This window comes from Rhinopithecus roxellana, chromosome 10 (genome assembly GCF_007565055.1).
Source record: "Rhinopithecus roxellana isolate Shanxi Qingling chromosome 10, ASM756505v1, whole genome shotgun sequence".
In the NCBI taxonomy this organism is placed as follows: Eukaryota; Metazoa; Chordata; class Mammalia; order Primates; family Cercopithecidae; genus Rhinopithecus; species Rhinopithecus roxellana.
Window position 1 is genome coordinate 40267408 of NC_044558.1, and position 15220 is coordinate 40282627.

Genomic DNA, 15220 nt, shown 5'->3' on the forward strand with positions numbered 1-15220 from the left:
GCTCTCCTGGAGCTAAAACTCACAAAAGTGTGGAGGGCCCCATAACTAGATCCCCTGGAGTCCTTAACTATGACTTAACCCCTGGAGACTTGTCCACGCTTGTCCTTCAGCATTTCCTACCCCAGCCCTTGTTCCCTGGGAGATTTGTGCTCATGTGTCTGCTAGGGTGAGCCACCACACTCTGTATTTGCCTGTCTGTCCCTCCTATACCTAGATCTCAGAGCTAGTTGGACCCAAAGGAGCTGGAAAATAAAAAACAAAATTCTCCTTGAGTTCTGAAAAGTGTTGCTCCTCTGTTCCCTTTAGAGCCTGACAAGATACAAAACCTGCATTGCCGGCCTCAGAACTCCACAGCCATTGCCTGTTCTTGGATCCCTCCTGATTCTGACTTTGATGGTTACAGTATTGAATGCCGAAAAATGGACACCCAAGAAGTTGAGTTTTCCAGAAAGCTGGAGAAAGAAAAATCTCTGCTCAACATCATGATGCTAGTGCCCCATAAGAGGTACCTGGTGTCCATCAAAGTGCAGTCGGCCGGCATGACCAGCGAGGTGGTTGAAGACAGCACTATCACAATGATAGACCGTAAGTGTCCCTGAAGGTACGCACGGAGCCTCCTGTCACCGGAGTGAAGGGGCTGTGCACCCTTCTCTATCATATCCATCACTGGCATTCACTTGCATACATTTCACTTTTGCATAAGCCTATGTGATTGCCACCTGGAGAGGAGGACTTAAAAGGCTCCAAGAAATGGCAACATTTCTCTGGGTAAAGTACCCTGACAGCAAACAAGTTAGATGATTTTAAAGTACCTGAATGAGTTAGTATTTAAATATATCACTTTGCCTCATATAGTTAGAGCTATAATAGAGCTCTTAAGCAATTTGAAGCTACAACTTCAGGAAATTCTGCTGAAGAGCTACCTCTTTCATTATGTTTAATGTGCCACTGGCAAATCACTTCCTCTGCCTGTTTTCCTTCAGGAGAGGGGGAGAGTTTCTTGATTACAGCATTAAACACGGGCACACGCTCACATACACAGTCTGATGCAGGAGAGCAGAATCCTTCATTTCACTAACTGTTGTTTATGCTGTGAAAGCAGAGTTGTGACCCCTCTTGGTTCCTTCCCCACCTCTTTTTCCAGGCCCCCCTCCTCCACCCCCACACATTCGTGTGAATGAAAAGGATGTGCTAATTAGCAAATCTTCCATCAACTTTACTGTCAACTGCAGCTGGTTCAGCGACACCAATGGAGCTGTGAAATACTTCACAGTGGTGGTGAGAGAGGCTGATGGTAAGTTATCATGAGTTAACTCCACTCTGAGACACCGAATTGCTTTCTCGGAGGTCATGTGGGAGATCTTTCTGTGAAAAGGTTCAAGAAACTTAAGTAGAAAATTTAATTTTTGTCTCATTCACCCCATCTCTGCTGGATACTGGGAGATATAAGGAAAAGCTGCTCAAAGGCTCTTTGGGCAGTAAAGCCTGTTATCCTCTGGGTTTAATTATTAAATAGAAGAGTAATGGTAATACCAACCACAGCAATAATAACAATAACCATCATTTATTGAGCCTTTACCATGTGCCGTGCACCGTTGGAAGTGCATTGCATGTAATGCCTTATTCAGTCCTCTTCTTTCCACCCAACCTCTTGGGAATCTCAAGGCTTCAAACTAACCTTGAAGGAACTCTTAATTTATGTATTACATTTCTTATTTATTTATTTATTTATTTTTGAGACGGAGTTTCGCTCTTGTTGCCCAGGCTGGAGTGCAATAGCGCAGTCTTGGCTCACTGCAACCTCCACCTCCTGCCTCAGCCTCCTAAATAGTTGGGATTAGTCCTCTTCATTACTGGGTCAATCTTGTTCACTACTCTTTTGTTCTACCATTAAACATTAATATGCCTCAATCATCTTCACCCCTCCCTATCTCCAATGCCTCAACTGATCATACTTGCAAACTACCCACCAAGTCACAAAAATAACCAAAAGCCTAAAAGAAGAAAAAAAAGTTCATGAGAAACATTCTTCTCTTCTCCACTGAATTTTGAATAGTATGTTTCATTCTCTAGTTTCCTAAATTATTCAATATCTACCTAATTCCTACAGATAAGAACAAAGTCTAGGGAATAGTAATCACAACATCACATACAACCACTGAGTAAGAGCTTTCAAGCTTATTATATCAGCATTTGTCAAACCACCTGTAAGAGTGTTGTATTTGGGGCACACCTGTCCATGTATATATTTGCTGTTGAGGTCTTGTGTGTTATTTCTCCAAAAGAGATGCTTGTGCCTGGAATGACATTAATATACGTTTACCTTTCTTATATATTTTTATACTGTTTAAGGTGCTACACGAGTTTCTTAAGCATCCCTGATAATTTTGACCCATTTGTGGGTAAGGGGGAAACTTGAAACCTGACAAACTGTGAGGAAGTTTCTAGGCCAATGGGTATTTTAGGCTCACAGTATCTAACAGTCTATGTGCTTTTACAGTTTATTTAATTGAACTAAATCTGGTTATGCACAATTAATTAAATAATTTCAAGGGTCAGTGGTGTGTCCCAGATTTCCTCACACCACATAATTGAAGATAAATTGGTGAACTGTGGAAAGACTTTAGACTTGATTAGACTGCAATGAAGACAGTGTTTTGCTGCATGACTATAAGACAGTAACTGAAAAAGTCACACCCCAGAAAGTAGCCTTGTGTTCCCCAGCCAGACAGGCTTCCATTATTGATATCCATGGAGATGGGCTGTGATTTCCAGGTTAGCTAAGATAACAATCCATCTCCTATAAATGCCATTTATAGTGTACATACTCATGCTAAAGACAACGTTTCTTTTTAACTACTTTTTTAATATTTCTAAGATCCACTTATGAGCAAATTTTATTAAACAAGAATCTAGGATGCTATGATAAACACTCACTGCACCACACCTTAAGCTCACTGTAAACAGTACCTGATCTCTATAGTATTTATCTTTCTACTTACGCTTTTCTCCAGTCAGCATCAAAACTGGTTTGCAGTGCCAAAACACACAGCAGGCTGGGTGAACAGGGAAAGAGTTCTGGGAAGTGCTCTGAGTAAGGGGCCAAATTTGGACCAGGATTAAACTGTACTCAAGATAACAGAGCCACACGCAGAGCAGTAATCAAACTGGGCATGGCATGTGGAGCGCGCCTTGTGGGATGACTACTCTGGCCTAGGACATGATTTCTCTTATCTCTTTCCTATTTCCCAGGTCATAGGGGTTTCCTTATTAGCTCAACTACAATGGTTATTAGTAAGATAAAGAGTTTATTGAGTGGGTTCACTCACAATGGGAGTTGTGTAACACTGTGGAGTTGTGAGAGGTGCTATCATTTTATGCAATGAGCTACCCTCATTTTATTTCCTAGGAAAATGATGCCATATGCGTGTGTTTGTGTGTGTGTATTTTATATACACACTATTTATTTTTATGTATTTTAGAAAAAGTGAATTAAAATTAACTTTATTAGGAGAATTTCATATCATTCTTTGAGATTGCACAATCTGTACTTTGGAAATGGCCAGAGATAGTGGATGAGGAGGCAGCCTTAGAAACCTAATTTAAAATCACTGAAATCACTTAAGTCACAAGAAAGGCAGTCCTTAACTGTGGGTTTTCTCCTCCAGGCAGTGATGAGCTGAAGCCAGAACAACAGCACCCTCTCCCTTCCTACCTGGAATACAGGCACAACGCCTCCATTCGGGTGTATCAGACTAATTATTTTGCCAGCAAATGTGCCGAAAATCCTAACAGCAATTCCAAGAGTTTTAACATTAAGCTTGGAGCAGAGATGGAGAGCCTAGGTGGAAAATGCGATCCCACTCAGCAAAAATTCTGTGATGGACCACTGAAGCCACACACTGCTTACAGGTTAGATGTATTACCACTGTTTTGCTAGATGGGACATGCTACATTACAAGGCACTTGGCTGTCTGAGCATCTGATGCATGTGAGCTTCCATAGATTAATAACCTATGTTAGAAGAGTACTCTGCATTTTACTGGGTAATTTATGAAAGTTGGATTCCTGCCTCCACTTGCAGGTAATGTGTCAAAAGGGACTTTAGCACTATGCAAAAGCTCCAATTCATTAAGGGAAGAACTGAAGGTTCTTAACAGATTGTTCTCTCTTCTACAACTTTTTTTTTTTTTTTTTTGAGACAGAGTCTTACTCTTGCCCACACTGGAGTGCAGTGGTGCCATCTCGGCTCACTGCAACCTCCGCCTCCCTGGTTCAAGCAATTCTCTTGCCTCAGCCTCCCGAGTAGCTGGGATTACAAGTGCATGCCACCACACCTGGCTAATTTTTGTATTTTTAGTACAGAGGTTTCACCATGTTGGCCAGGCTGGTCTCCAACTCCTGGCCTCAAGTGATCTGCCTGCCTCAGCCTCCCAAAGTGCTGGGATTACAGGTGTGAGCCACCATGCTGGGCCCTTCTACGACTTTTTAAATATAAGTCCAATACTTTACGTTGCTCATTATTGTAAAAATGTCCAAATAAAATGACTGAGCTTAGGGAGATCCAAACAATATGAAGCTATATCTTCTACTTATAATGTGAACTGAAATTATGCTCACTTATTTACCTTCCAAGGCATCTAAAGATGGAAGTGCTCTTTGGTCCAGACAGAACTCTGGAAGGCAAAGGCCCCTGAATGAATGGGAACACCTTTTTTTCCCCATGGAGATGACAAATGAAAAGGAGCAGCTGTTTGGCTTTGGCTCCAGGAAACATCATTGCAGTCACTAAGCCCTTCTGCCCTAGGAATTGGCAGTGCTCTTGTTCTGCACTGTGTTCTCAGAAGGCAGGTACAAGCAGAAGTATATAGCATCCCAATCAGCATCCTCAAGAGAAAGGGAACCTAGGCTACTGTCTTGGATATAGAGATACTGACACCCAAGATTATTGCTTCTGCAGAAGTTGTACCTTCTCTGTTGGGTGTTGGAAGAGCTGATACCCAATCAATATGGCAGTAAATTAGGTTTTCCGTGGGCCAGCGTCCATTCTACTTTGTTGATGCTGAGGGCTTATTGATTCTCACATATTTGAAGTATCACTCCTAGGTCTCAGCCGAAAAAAACTCTGCTGCAGGTTCCAAAAGGAGACTATGACATAGCATTACACCCGAGAGAGTTCTTAGCCCCTCCCTCACATCAAACAAGTCAAGACAGATGTTTTTCCTAAAACAAAACACTCATCTTTGGCAGGAACTCTGTATAGCTACCTTTACCCAGGGCTCAACAGACGCTTACTGTTACCTCCCAGGCAAGGTCGGCACCTCCAGATTAAACACACACAAACTTTTTAGTGATACTTACTTCAAAAAGAGTCCATATGAACCTACCTAAAGGAAACAAGATTTCAGAAGAACAAGAGAGAAACAAGAAAGATTAGAAAACCAGGATTTATCAGTTCCTGTAAGAATCAAGAGATGCGGCCAGGAGTGGTGGCTCACGCCTGTAATCCCAGCACTTTGGGAGGCTGAGGTGGGCAAATCATTTGTGGTCAGAAGTTCGAGACTAGCCTGGCCAACATGGTGAAACTCCATCTCTACTAAAAACACAAAAGTTAGCCAGGCATGGTGGTGCACGCCTGTAATCCTAGCTACTCGGGAAGCCGAGGCAGGAGAATCGCTTGAACCTTGGAGGTGGAGGTTGCAGTGAGCTGAGATCATTCCACTGTACTCCAGTCTGGGCGACAGAGCAAGACTCCATCTCAAAAACAAAAAAAGAGGCTGGGCGCGGTGGCTCACGCCTGTAATCCCAGCACTTTGGGAGGCCGAGATGGGTGGGTCACAAGGTCAGGAGATCGAGACCATCCTGGCTAACACGGTGAAACCCTGTCTCTACTAAAAATACATTTAAAAAAAATTAGCCGGGCGCGGTGGCAGGCGCCTGTAGTCCCAGCTACACGGGAGGCTGAGGCGGGAGAATGGTGTGAACCCGGGAAGTGGAGCTTGCAGTGAGTGGAGATCGCACCACTGCACTCCAGCCTGGGCCGACAGAGCAAGACTCCATCTCAAAAAAAAAAAAGAAAAAGAAAAAAAAAAGAATCAAGAGATTTCTCAGCTCTTTGGTTACCTGGGCTCAAGGAAACTTGAGCAAAAGTCACCTACGGGCTATTTTCTTTTTTGAGTTGGAACATTGAGGCTGATTTAGTTTGTTTACTTACGGAAAGGGAAGGGGTGAAGATAACTCATTACTATATTTCAAATAGAGAGTAAGGAGCTATAAAAAATTTGTGTCTGGACCAGAGCCCACCAATCTCCCAGCACCCATAGTAGCTATGGAGGTCTTTGGAAGAGCACCTGCATTTGAGTTCCAACTCTGCCACTTTTTAACTATGTATTTTAACTTGTAAGCAGCATTTCAGTTCTCTAATCTTCATCTTCCTCACCTGCAAAGCTCCATAAGGGTGTCCTAAGTAGTGGTTTTGAGTATGTGACAGATCAAACCTAGTCGTATCACTTCTAAATTAAGGTTTTCCCGTAGTTCCCATTCACTTACAAGAGCAAGAGCAGATTTCAGCACAGGGCACACTAAACCCTGCTTTCTCCTGCCTGCCTCACCAGCCTTGTCTCCAACCATATATGCTCTAAGTACCCACTGCTTTCCTGCTACTCATCACTCCTCAGAATTCCTGAATGTGACATGGTTCTTTTATACCCCTGAGCCTTTGCATAATCTTTTCTCTCTCAGATGCTTTCCGTTCTTATCTGGCTCGCGAATTCTCCATACACTTCAAAAGCCAGCTCAACCCTCAACCACCCACATTATCCTGTCAACCCACAGCTGGGCGGTTGGGTGCTCCATCAGCTCCATGTCCACGTCCACAGCACCGTCTCCCTACATTCCTCTAATCCTACATTTACCAGTGGCTTTTAACCCTTTATCGAATTACCTGCTCTCTTCAACTAGACTGCAAGAACTCACAATCCAACAGGGGAGACAGATGTGTCATTGGTTACAAAACAATATGGCAGGTTCCTGGCACAAAAGATGTGCTCGTGAAATGTTTATGAACAAATACGGGAATGAGCCAAGATGCTCTATGGAAGTAACACATTCGTGTTATGGCTTCATCATCTCTGTGTATATGTTTGTTTTTCAGAACAGAGCTTTCCTCTATTTCTCCAATATATATGTTTACTTTAGTCATGTTAAAAGCATACCAGACAGATAATGCTTGATGAGAGGAGGTGTCATCTCCCAAAACACATCACAGAACCACATGCAAATCAGCCTCTTCTGTGGTGGCTGCTGAACTCAGTCCAGTCAGAATTCTGCCTGTCTCAAGACAATCATCACCAGTCACCCTCCTTGTTGTTAGGCATCCTTTTTTCCAAAGGGAATAGGTGGACAGGAAATAGTGCAGAAAAAGAATAATTAGGATTGAGAAATGGGAAATTCTAGGTTCAGCTGATATGCAAGTTTGTTATGTCAACAGATATAATGTGTTTCATTCATTGTTGGGTTCCTATGATTCATATGTATTATTGCATTGTTATGGAATGAGAAAGGGCAGATCATTATGGTGAGAGAGTTGGAAGGTTAGGAAAGTGCTGGTCTGGTTTTGTTTTTATTCTAAATAAAAGAGCAGTGTGACCATAGTAAGGTGGTCAGCTTCTCCTGACCTCGTTTTCTTCAAAGGAAGGAAATTGAACCACACGATCTCTAACTTTCTGCTATAGAATTCTAATTCTAGACACATTTAAAGTGGAAAAAATTCTATCAGATATTTGTTCACTGAAAATAGTGTCTTGTTATTGTGTCATATTCATAATTACCTTGCTATAATATATTCAGCATATGTTTTCTTGCCTTCTCTGGCAATAGGTGTTGTTGGGTGATAGATAAATAAGGTGGAGCACTGCCTTCAAGGAGCTTACAATGTGGAGACAGAAGCCACATCTGCAAAATAGAGGCAGAAATGTTGAAGGACATAAGGAATAAAGGAAAATAAATGCTATGAAGATTCAGAAGGCTTCTCAAAGGATGTATTAAAACATAGGAAAAGGATTTAGAAATATGCAGATAGTGACAGAAGGAGATTCAATGTGGAAGGAATAGTGGGAGTCAAAGTGTGGAGTTTTAAATACACAAATTGTTTAGAGTAGAACAAACAGTCCAGTTTCAAACAGAGGGTGAATAAAAAGGAGTAGACTGGGATGATAGGACGAGACAGGACTGTGGGTGGGTGCTAAGTGCTGGGCTGGGGAAACTAGCTGTGATATTCATTTTTGGAAAAGTTTTAAGGGAAGAATGCCTGATGACCCATTAATTTTAAGCTGAACCTATACTAGGTCATTATCTCCTTCCTAAAGGTCCCTTTTATCTGCATCCATTCAGTACTTTGTATTTACACTTGTGATTTCAGAGCAGAGTATGTCAAGGTTGTTATAGCCAATGCTTTTATTTTACAGATGAGGCATAAAGAACTTTAGGGACCATCCAAGTAGCCAGCAACGGAGTAAAAGTGAGAACTAGACCTCAGATCCTCTTGTTCCTAGCCCAGGCTTTTTTCATCCTTCCTACAAAAGTCATGGTGTGTGTGTGTGTGTGTGTGTGTGAGAGAGAGACAGACCGAGAGAGAGAGAGAGAGAGAGAGAGAGACAGACCGAGAGTCTTGCTCTATTGCCCAGGCTGGAGTGCAGTGGCGTGATCTCAGCTCACTACAACCTCCACTTTTTGGATTCAAGCAGTTCTCATGCCTCAGCCTCCCAAGTAGCTGGGACTATAGGCACGCATCACCACGGGTCTGGCTAATTTTTGTATTTTTAATAGAGATGGGGTTTCACCATGTTGGCCATACTGACCTCAAATTATTGGCCTCACGTGATCTGCCTGCCTTGGCCTCCCAAAGTGCTGGAATTACAGGCATGAGCCACTGTGCCCAGCCAGAAGTCATTGCTTTTAACCAAAAATTAAGCCATGAGGAAATAAGAAAAGAGATCTGTACTAGGAGCCAGAAATATGAAGTTCAGTTTTTGTTCATCATCTTTCTGTGTGATCTTGGAGAAGACAAGGACTGTCTCCTAGCTTCAGGTTCCAAACCTCTGAAGTAATATAATAAACTTCTTTATTATATTGGAGAGGTTGAACATGATCAACATGATCAAACAGAACCATGTTTGAAAAAGTCCTTATGGCTGGGCGCGATGGCTCACACTTGTAATCCCAGCACTTTAGGAGGCCAAGACAGGCAGATAGCTTGAGCCCAGGAGTTCAAGACCGGCCTGGGCAACATGGCAAAACCCCATCTCTACTAAAAATACAAAAATTAGCTGGCCATGGCAGTGTGCACTTGTAATCCCAGCTACTCAGGAGGCTGGAGTTGGAGGATCACTTGAACTTGGGAGGTGGAGGTTGCAGTGTGCATTCTGACCTGGTGACAGAGTAAGACCCTGTCTTAAAAAAAAAAAGAAAAGAAAGAAGAAAGAAAAAGAAAAAAGTCTTCCCACACTTATAAATAAGAAACTCTTATCAGAGACACTGAATTTCCAAAGGTATAATAAATTAGCAACATACTTGCCAAGGCATTGGTGTTATAGTGGTTAGCATAGCTGCCTTCCAAAATTAGCAACACACACCAACTCCTCACCTTCCCCTTTAATGTGTGGTGATTGCTTGTTCCCCTTTGTGGACCTTTCTCAATATACTTCCACTGACAGGCTGTTATTCCTGGAAGAACATCTTTTGACTTGGAATGGATCTTTTGGAGATGGAAGTTATAGATGTGATTTATCAATATGATCTTGATGTTCATTTTACAGGATTACACTCGGATCTGGGCATGAGTTAGAAGAAGTGGGGGCAGGGTCAGAACAATTTGCCCTGGCCTAGTACTGCTTCAGCGTTATCACAGGACATGCCCAGATACCTTTGGGTTCAAGAAATACAGATTTAAAAAAAAAAAAAAGGAGTACTTCTGGTCACTTTCATAGAACTGAAATTAACACTAGAAAGTTTTCCCATATAAACCAAGCCTAATACTTCATCAGTTCAATTAGAGAATCTTCACAATAGGAGGGACTCAAGAAGTCACCCAAGCCAATCTTTAACTTAGTGCAGCAATGCCCTCCTCCAGCTTCCCTGAGACTGCTTCTCCTCCAGCCTCTACTTGAATCCCATCCCCATCCTCCAGCCCCCAGTGACTGGGAGCTCACAATCTAGGAGGTAGCTCATATTCTAATGTTAGAAAACAGCTTAATATTCCTAAACTCCTCCTTCCTTATAAATTCAGCCTACTGAGCCTAATTCTACCTTCAAGAAGAAAAATAATCATGTTGTTTTCCTCTTCTACATGGCAGCCTTCTTTAAATCAGAAGCTAACTATATTATGCCCCTTGAAGTCTTCTCTATCATTGTTCAGGTCAATCACCTCAAATGATCTCTAATTCATCCTAAAATATGCCCCCAGAAATTGAGTGCAGCTCTCCAGACTGGGCCTGACTTACACAGAGAGCATAAGACTTAGGTCCTGTGATAGGGATCACAGGCTTCTCATTCAAGCAGAGGTTACACATCTGTGTTTGTAGCTGTATCTTGCTTGTTTATTGAATTTAAGACCAGCTGATTTTCAGGCACTATCCCACATGGACACGTGGACAGCCACCTCAGCAACTCTCCTGCCCAGGTGACTGCAATAACTCCAGTGTCAGCTGGACAGTTCTAAATCAATGCTTCAATGTCCCTCTAAATCGAGTATATCCCAAGCAAAGTATATCCTCCTTCACCAATCTCTCCCCTTTTTTTTTTTTTTTAAGATGGAGTCTTGCTTTGTCACCTAGGCTAGAGTGCAGTGGTATGATCTTGGCTCACTGCAGCCTCCACCTCCCATGTTCAAGCGATTCTCCTGTCTCAGCCTCCCAAGTAGCCACGATTACAGATGCCCGCCACCAGGCCTCATTTTTGTATTTTTAGTAGAGATGGGGTTTCGCCATGTTGGCCAGGCTGATCTCAACCTCCTGACCTCAGGTGATCCGCCTGCCTCGGCCTCCCAAAGTGCTGGGATTACAGGTGTGAGCCACCACGTCCAGCCTCTCTCCTCATTTCTATCAATGTTCCTACTATTCTCTTGAGTGACGTGAGCTCAAGTCTTAGGCCATCCTTGATTCCTCCCTGCTTCTCTTCAGTCTGGGCCCCACCTAGTTCCTCCTTTCAGTGCCTTTTCACAGTCTTCTTTCCATTCTCATTGCCAGGGCTCCTGGCCAGGGCCCTGTGTCCTCGGCCTGATTATCCCAGCAGTCTCTTCATTGAGCTGTCTGCTCCCCGCCACCTCACCTCCTATGCCCACACACACTGTTTCCTCCATATTCTACTATTCCTCATTTGCCATTGTTTATATGCTTTCTTCTTTTGCTATTTGCCTGATTCCTTTATATTTTGTTTTCAAGTTTCCAAGACTAGAGACCATGCATCTCTTTGTAACTTCAGCAATTTATAAAGGCCTTTAACAAATATTTCCTATTGACAATAAATATGATATTAGAATATATTTAGATAAAATGATCTTTAGAAAATAGTGCCAAAAGATGAAGAGCTATGTAAGTTAAAATAACAACAACAATAATAATATTGATATTTGGTCACTTGACTTTTCTAATGGGCATCTCAGAATTACTTCCCCCACAACTGATCTGTCTGGATCTTCCCAAACCCCCCAGTCTACTTCTCCATAGTTTTCCCTCATGTTAGTAAATGACACATCCATTCTTCCATTTGTTCCCCAGCCAGAACATATGGATCATCCATACTCTATATTCATCAACAAATTTAGTTCTTCCTTCGATATATCCAACACTTCTCACTCACTGCCTTCATCACTACCTTTCTGAATAAAGCAGTCCCACATGCTGTATTCCCATTGCTTTCCATCGTCCTTACCCCGCTCTTTTTTTTTTCATAGCACACATCTCATCTGATTTATTATATTTATGTGTTTATTATCTGACTTCCTCCATGAGAATGTAACCTCTGGAATGGCAAGGACTTTGTTTTGTTTCTTGCAAAGTCCCAGCTCCTAGAACAGTGATTGGCATGTGGCAGGGGCTCATTAAATATTTATGAATAAATTGATGAATGAATGTATGAACCCAGGACTATCTGATTCCGTAACTCATATTCTACCCTGCTATACACTGACCAGGAACCCACCCTATTTCTCCTTGAACGCATTTTTCAGCTACTGTGTTCAACAACTAATTTATATTTAAATAAATCGGTTTTCTTTTCAGAATCAGCATTCGAGCTTTTACACAGCTCTTTGATGAGGACCTGAAGGAATTCACAAAGCCACTCTACTCAGACACATTTTTTTCTTTGCCCATCACTACTGAATCAGGTAAGGCTAACCTTTACATCATGTTCTACCAACTGCCATGTCACCTACAAGAGCCTCTAATGGGGAGATATTGGCTGATGATGGGGGAAACATTTATTTTCATTTGGAACTGAATCTTTGTGTGGCCAAAAATTGATGTGGATCAAAGGGATTGCACAATTTCTCTAGAAGAATGGATTGAAAGGGAATTAATCTAAAAAGAAGGTGAAAGTACAGTATTTTTTTCTATTAAAAATGAATTATTTTCTAAATAGTGAATGAAAACCATTAAAATCAAGAGTTTTTCACAGGCAGAAATATAAGTTAGTACAAAAGGCTTTCAGTTAAAAATGAGAATGTATATATGCATATACACAGAAATGCTCAGAAAAAAAGACTAAAAGAAAAAACACCAAAATATTAATGATGTGTATCTCAAAGTAATGGAACTACAGGTGACTTTTCTTCCTTTTGCTTATTATGTGTTGACTTTGTACTATTAAAAACTGTTGGCCCAGCGCAGTGGCTCACGCCTGTAATCCCAGCACTTTGGGAGGCCGAGGCGGGCGGATCACAAGGTCAGGAGATCGAGACCATCCTGGCTAACATGGTGAAACCCCGTCTCTACTAAAAATACAAAAAAATTAGCCGGGCGTGGTGGCGGGCGCCTGTAGTCCCAGCTATTCGGGAGGCTGAGGCAGGAGAATGGCGTGAACCCGGGAGGCAGAGTTTGCAGTGAGCCAAGATTGTGCCCCTGCACTCCAACCTGGGTGACAGAGTGAGACTCCGTCTCAAAAAAAAAAAAAACTGTTAATGTAAAAGACTATACATAACAATTTCTGAAAGAGACTTCTCTGGTGTGTTAGAGGGAAAGCCTGAGTAATAATAGTGGCTAGTATTTACTGTTCACCTTCTCTGTGGAGACACAGTTTTAAGCATTTTACATAGAATAACTTGTCCAATTCTCATGACAGTCTTTTGAGGTAGATGCTATTATCATCCCCATATTAAAGATGAGGACATGCGGCACCAGAGATTAAGTAACTTCCCCAAGATGGTGCAGCTGAAATTCTGGCACTTTCTGCCCAAGCACACAACCTCTGCATTGCCCTGTCTCTGAATACTTCCACCAGGCTGAGAATAGCATCATTTCATCCCCTTCTTTCTTAACACCATCGTCTGCACAGCCTTTTGCTGTAGCCAGTGTTCTGCAGTGCTTGATCTCTAGGTCTGGGAAGTTCTTTACAGCTAAAACCGCCTCTCGTGCTGCATGACAAAAGATGACTCAGCCTCACAAACATTCCAATCTATTTATGCCAAATATAGGGATAATCTCCCACTTTTCAAGCCAAAGGGGGATGAGAACACAGTTAAGCAGATTTAGATGTCTACTTATAATTTAATGTAGGGACTTTGTAAACACAATTCTTTCCTTTTTGAAATATTGTTACATGACAAAAATTGCATGTAGTCCAGTACAGCAAGACAGTAAACGTATATTCGAAAAATGGTATTAACCACACTCAAGGAAAGATGATTGTGTTGATTTGATGAGTCTTGAAAGGCAACATGGAACAAACAAATCTAAGGTCTTAAAATGCAACTTCAAACATGGGCCACTTCACAGACCTAAATTTAAGGGGTAACACAGTAACACTTTTACAAGAAAACATAGGTATAACTCTTTGTAACCTTGGATTAGAATATAGCTTTTAAGATATGACGGCCGGGCGCGGTTGCTCAAGCCTGTAATCCCAGCACTTTGGGAGGCCGAGATGGGCGGATCACAAGGTCAGGAGATCGAGACCATCCTGGCTAATACGGTGAAACCCCGTCTCTACTAAAGAATACAAAAAAAAAAGGATATGAATAGACATTTCTCAAAAGAAGACATTCATACAGCCAACAGACACATGAAAAAATGCTTATCATCACTGGCCATCAGAGAAATGCAAATCAAAACCACAATGAGATACCATCTCACACCAGTTAGAATGGCAATCATTAAAAAGTCAGGAAACAACAGGTGCTGGAGAGGATGTGGAGAAATAGGAACACTTTTACACTGTTGGATTGTAAACTAGTTCAACCATTATGGAAAACAGTATGGCAATTCCTCAAGGATCTAGAACTAGACGTACCATATGACCCAGCCATCCCACTACTGGGTATATACCCAAAGGATTATAAATCATGCTGCTATAAAGACACATGCACACGTATGTTTATTGCAGCACTATTCACAATAGTAAAGACTTGGAATCAACCCGAATGTCCATCTGTGACAGACTGGATTAAGAAAATGTGGCACATATACACCATGGAATATTATGCAGCCATAAGAAAGGATGAGTTTGCGTCCTTTGTAGGGACATGGATGCAGCTGGAAACCATCATTTTTAGCGAATTATCACAAGAACAGAAAACCAAACACTGCATGTTCTCACTCATAGGTGGGAACTGAACAATGACATCACTTGGACTCGGGAAGGGGAACATCACGCACTGGGGCCTATCATGGGGAGGGGGGAGGGGGGAGGGATTGCATTGGGAGTTATACCTGATATAAATGATGAATTGATGGGTGCTGACGAGTTGATGGGTGCAGCACACCAACATGGCACAAGTATACATATGTAACAAACCTGCATGTTATGCACATGTACCCTAGAACTTAAAGTATAATTAAAAAATAAATAAATAAATAAATAAATAAAAAACTAGCCGGGCGACGAGGCGGGCGCCTGTAGTCCCAGCTACTTGGAAGGCGGAGGCAGGAGAATGGCATAAACCTGAGAGGCGGAGCTTGCTGTGAGCTGAGATCCGGCCACTGCACTCCAGCCTGGGCGACAGAGC

The 15220-nt window shown here is 42.1% G+C and overlaps 1 protein-coding gene and 1 long non-coding RNA gene across 5 annotated transcripts in view; one reads left to right on the forward strand and one right to left on the reverse strand.

Moving 5' to 3' along the window:
• PTPRB (protein tyrosine phosphatase receptor type B) overlaps positions 1-15220 on the forward strand; it is a 133174-nt gene that overhangs the window by 90799 nt on the left and 27155 nt on the right. For both annotated transcript variants that reach the window (XM_010358716.2, XM_010358714.2), the window contains 4 exons: positions 307-585; positions 1145-1294; positions 3669-3912; positions 12279-12385. In XM_010358716.2, the coding sequence (XP_010357018.2) occupies positions 307-585; positions 1145-1294; positions 3669-3912; positions 12279-12385 (780 nt within the window). The remainder of the gene's footprint in view (positions 1-306; positions 586-1144; positions 1295-3668; positions 3913-12278; positions 12386-15220) is intronic.
• LOC115899986 overlaps positions 1-15220 on the reverse strand; it is a 108303-nt gene that overhangs the window by 26965 nt on the left and 66118 nt on the right. The gene's annotated exons all lie outside the window — the stretch shown is intronic.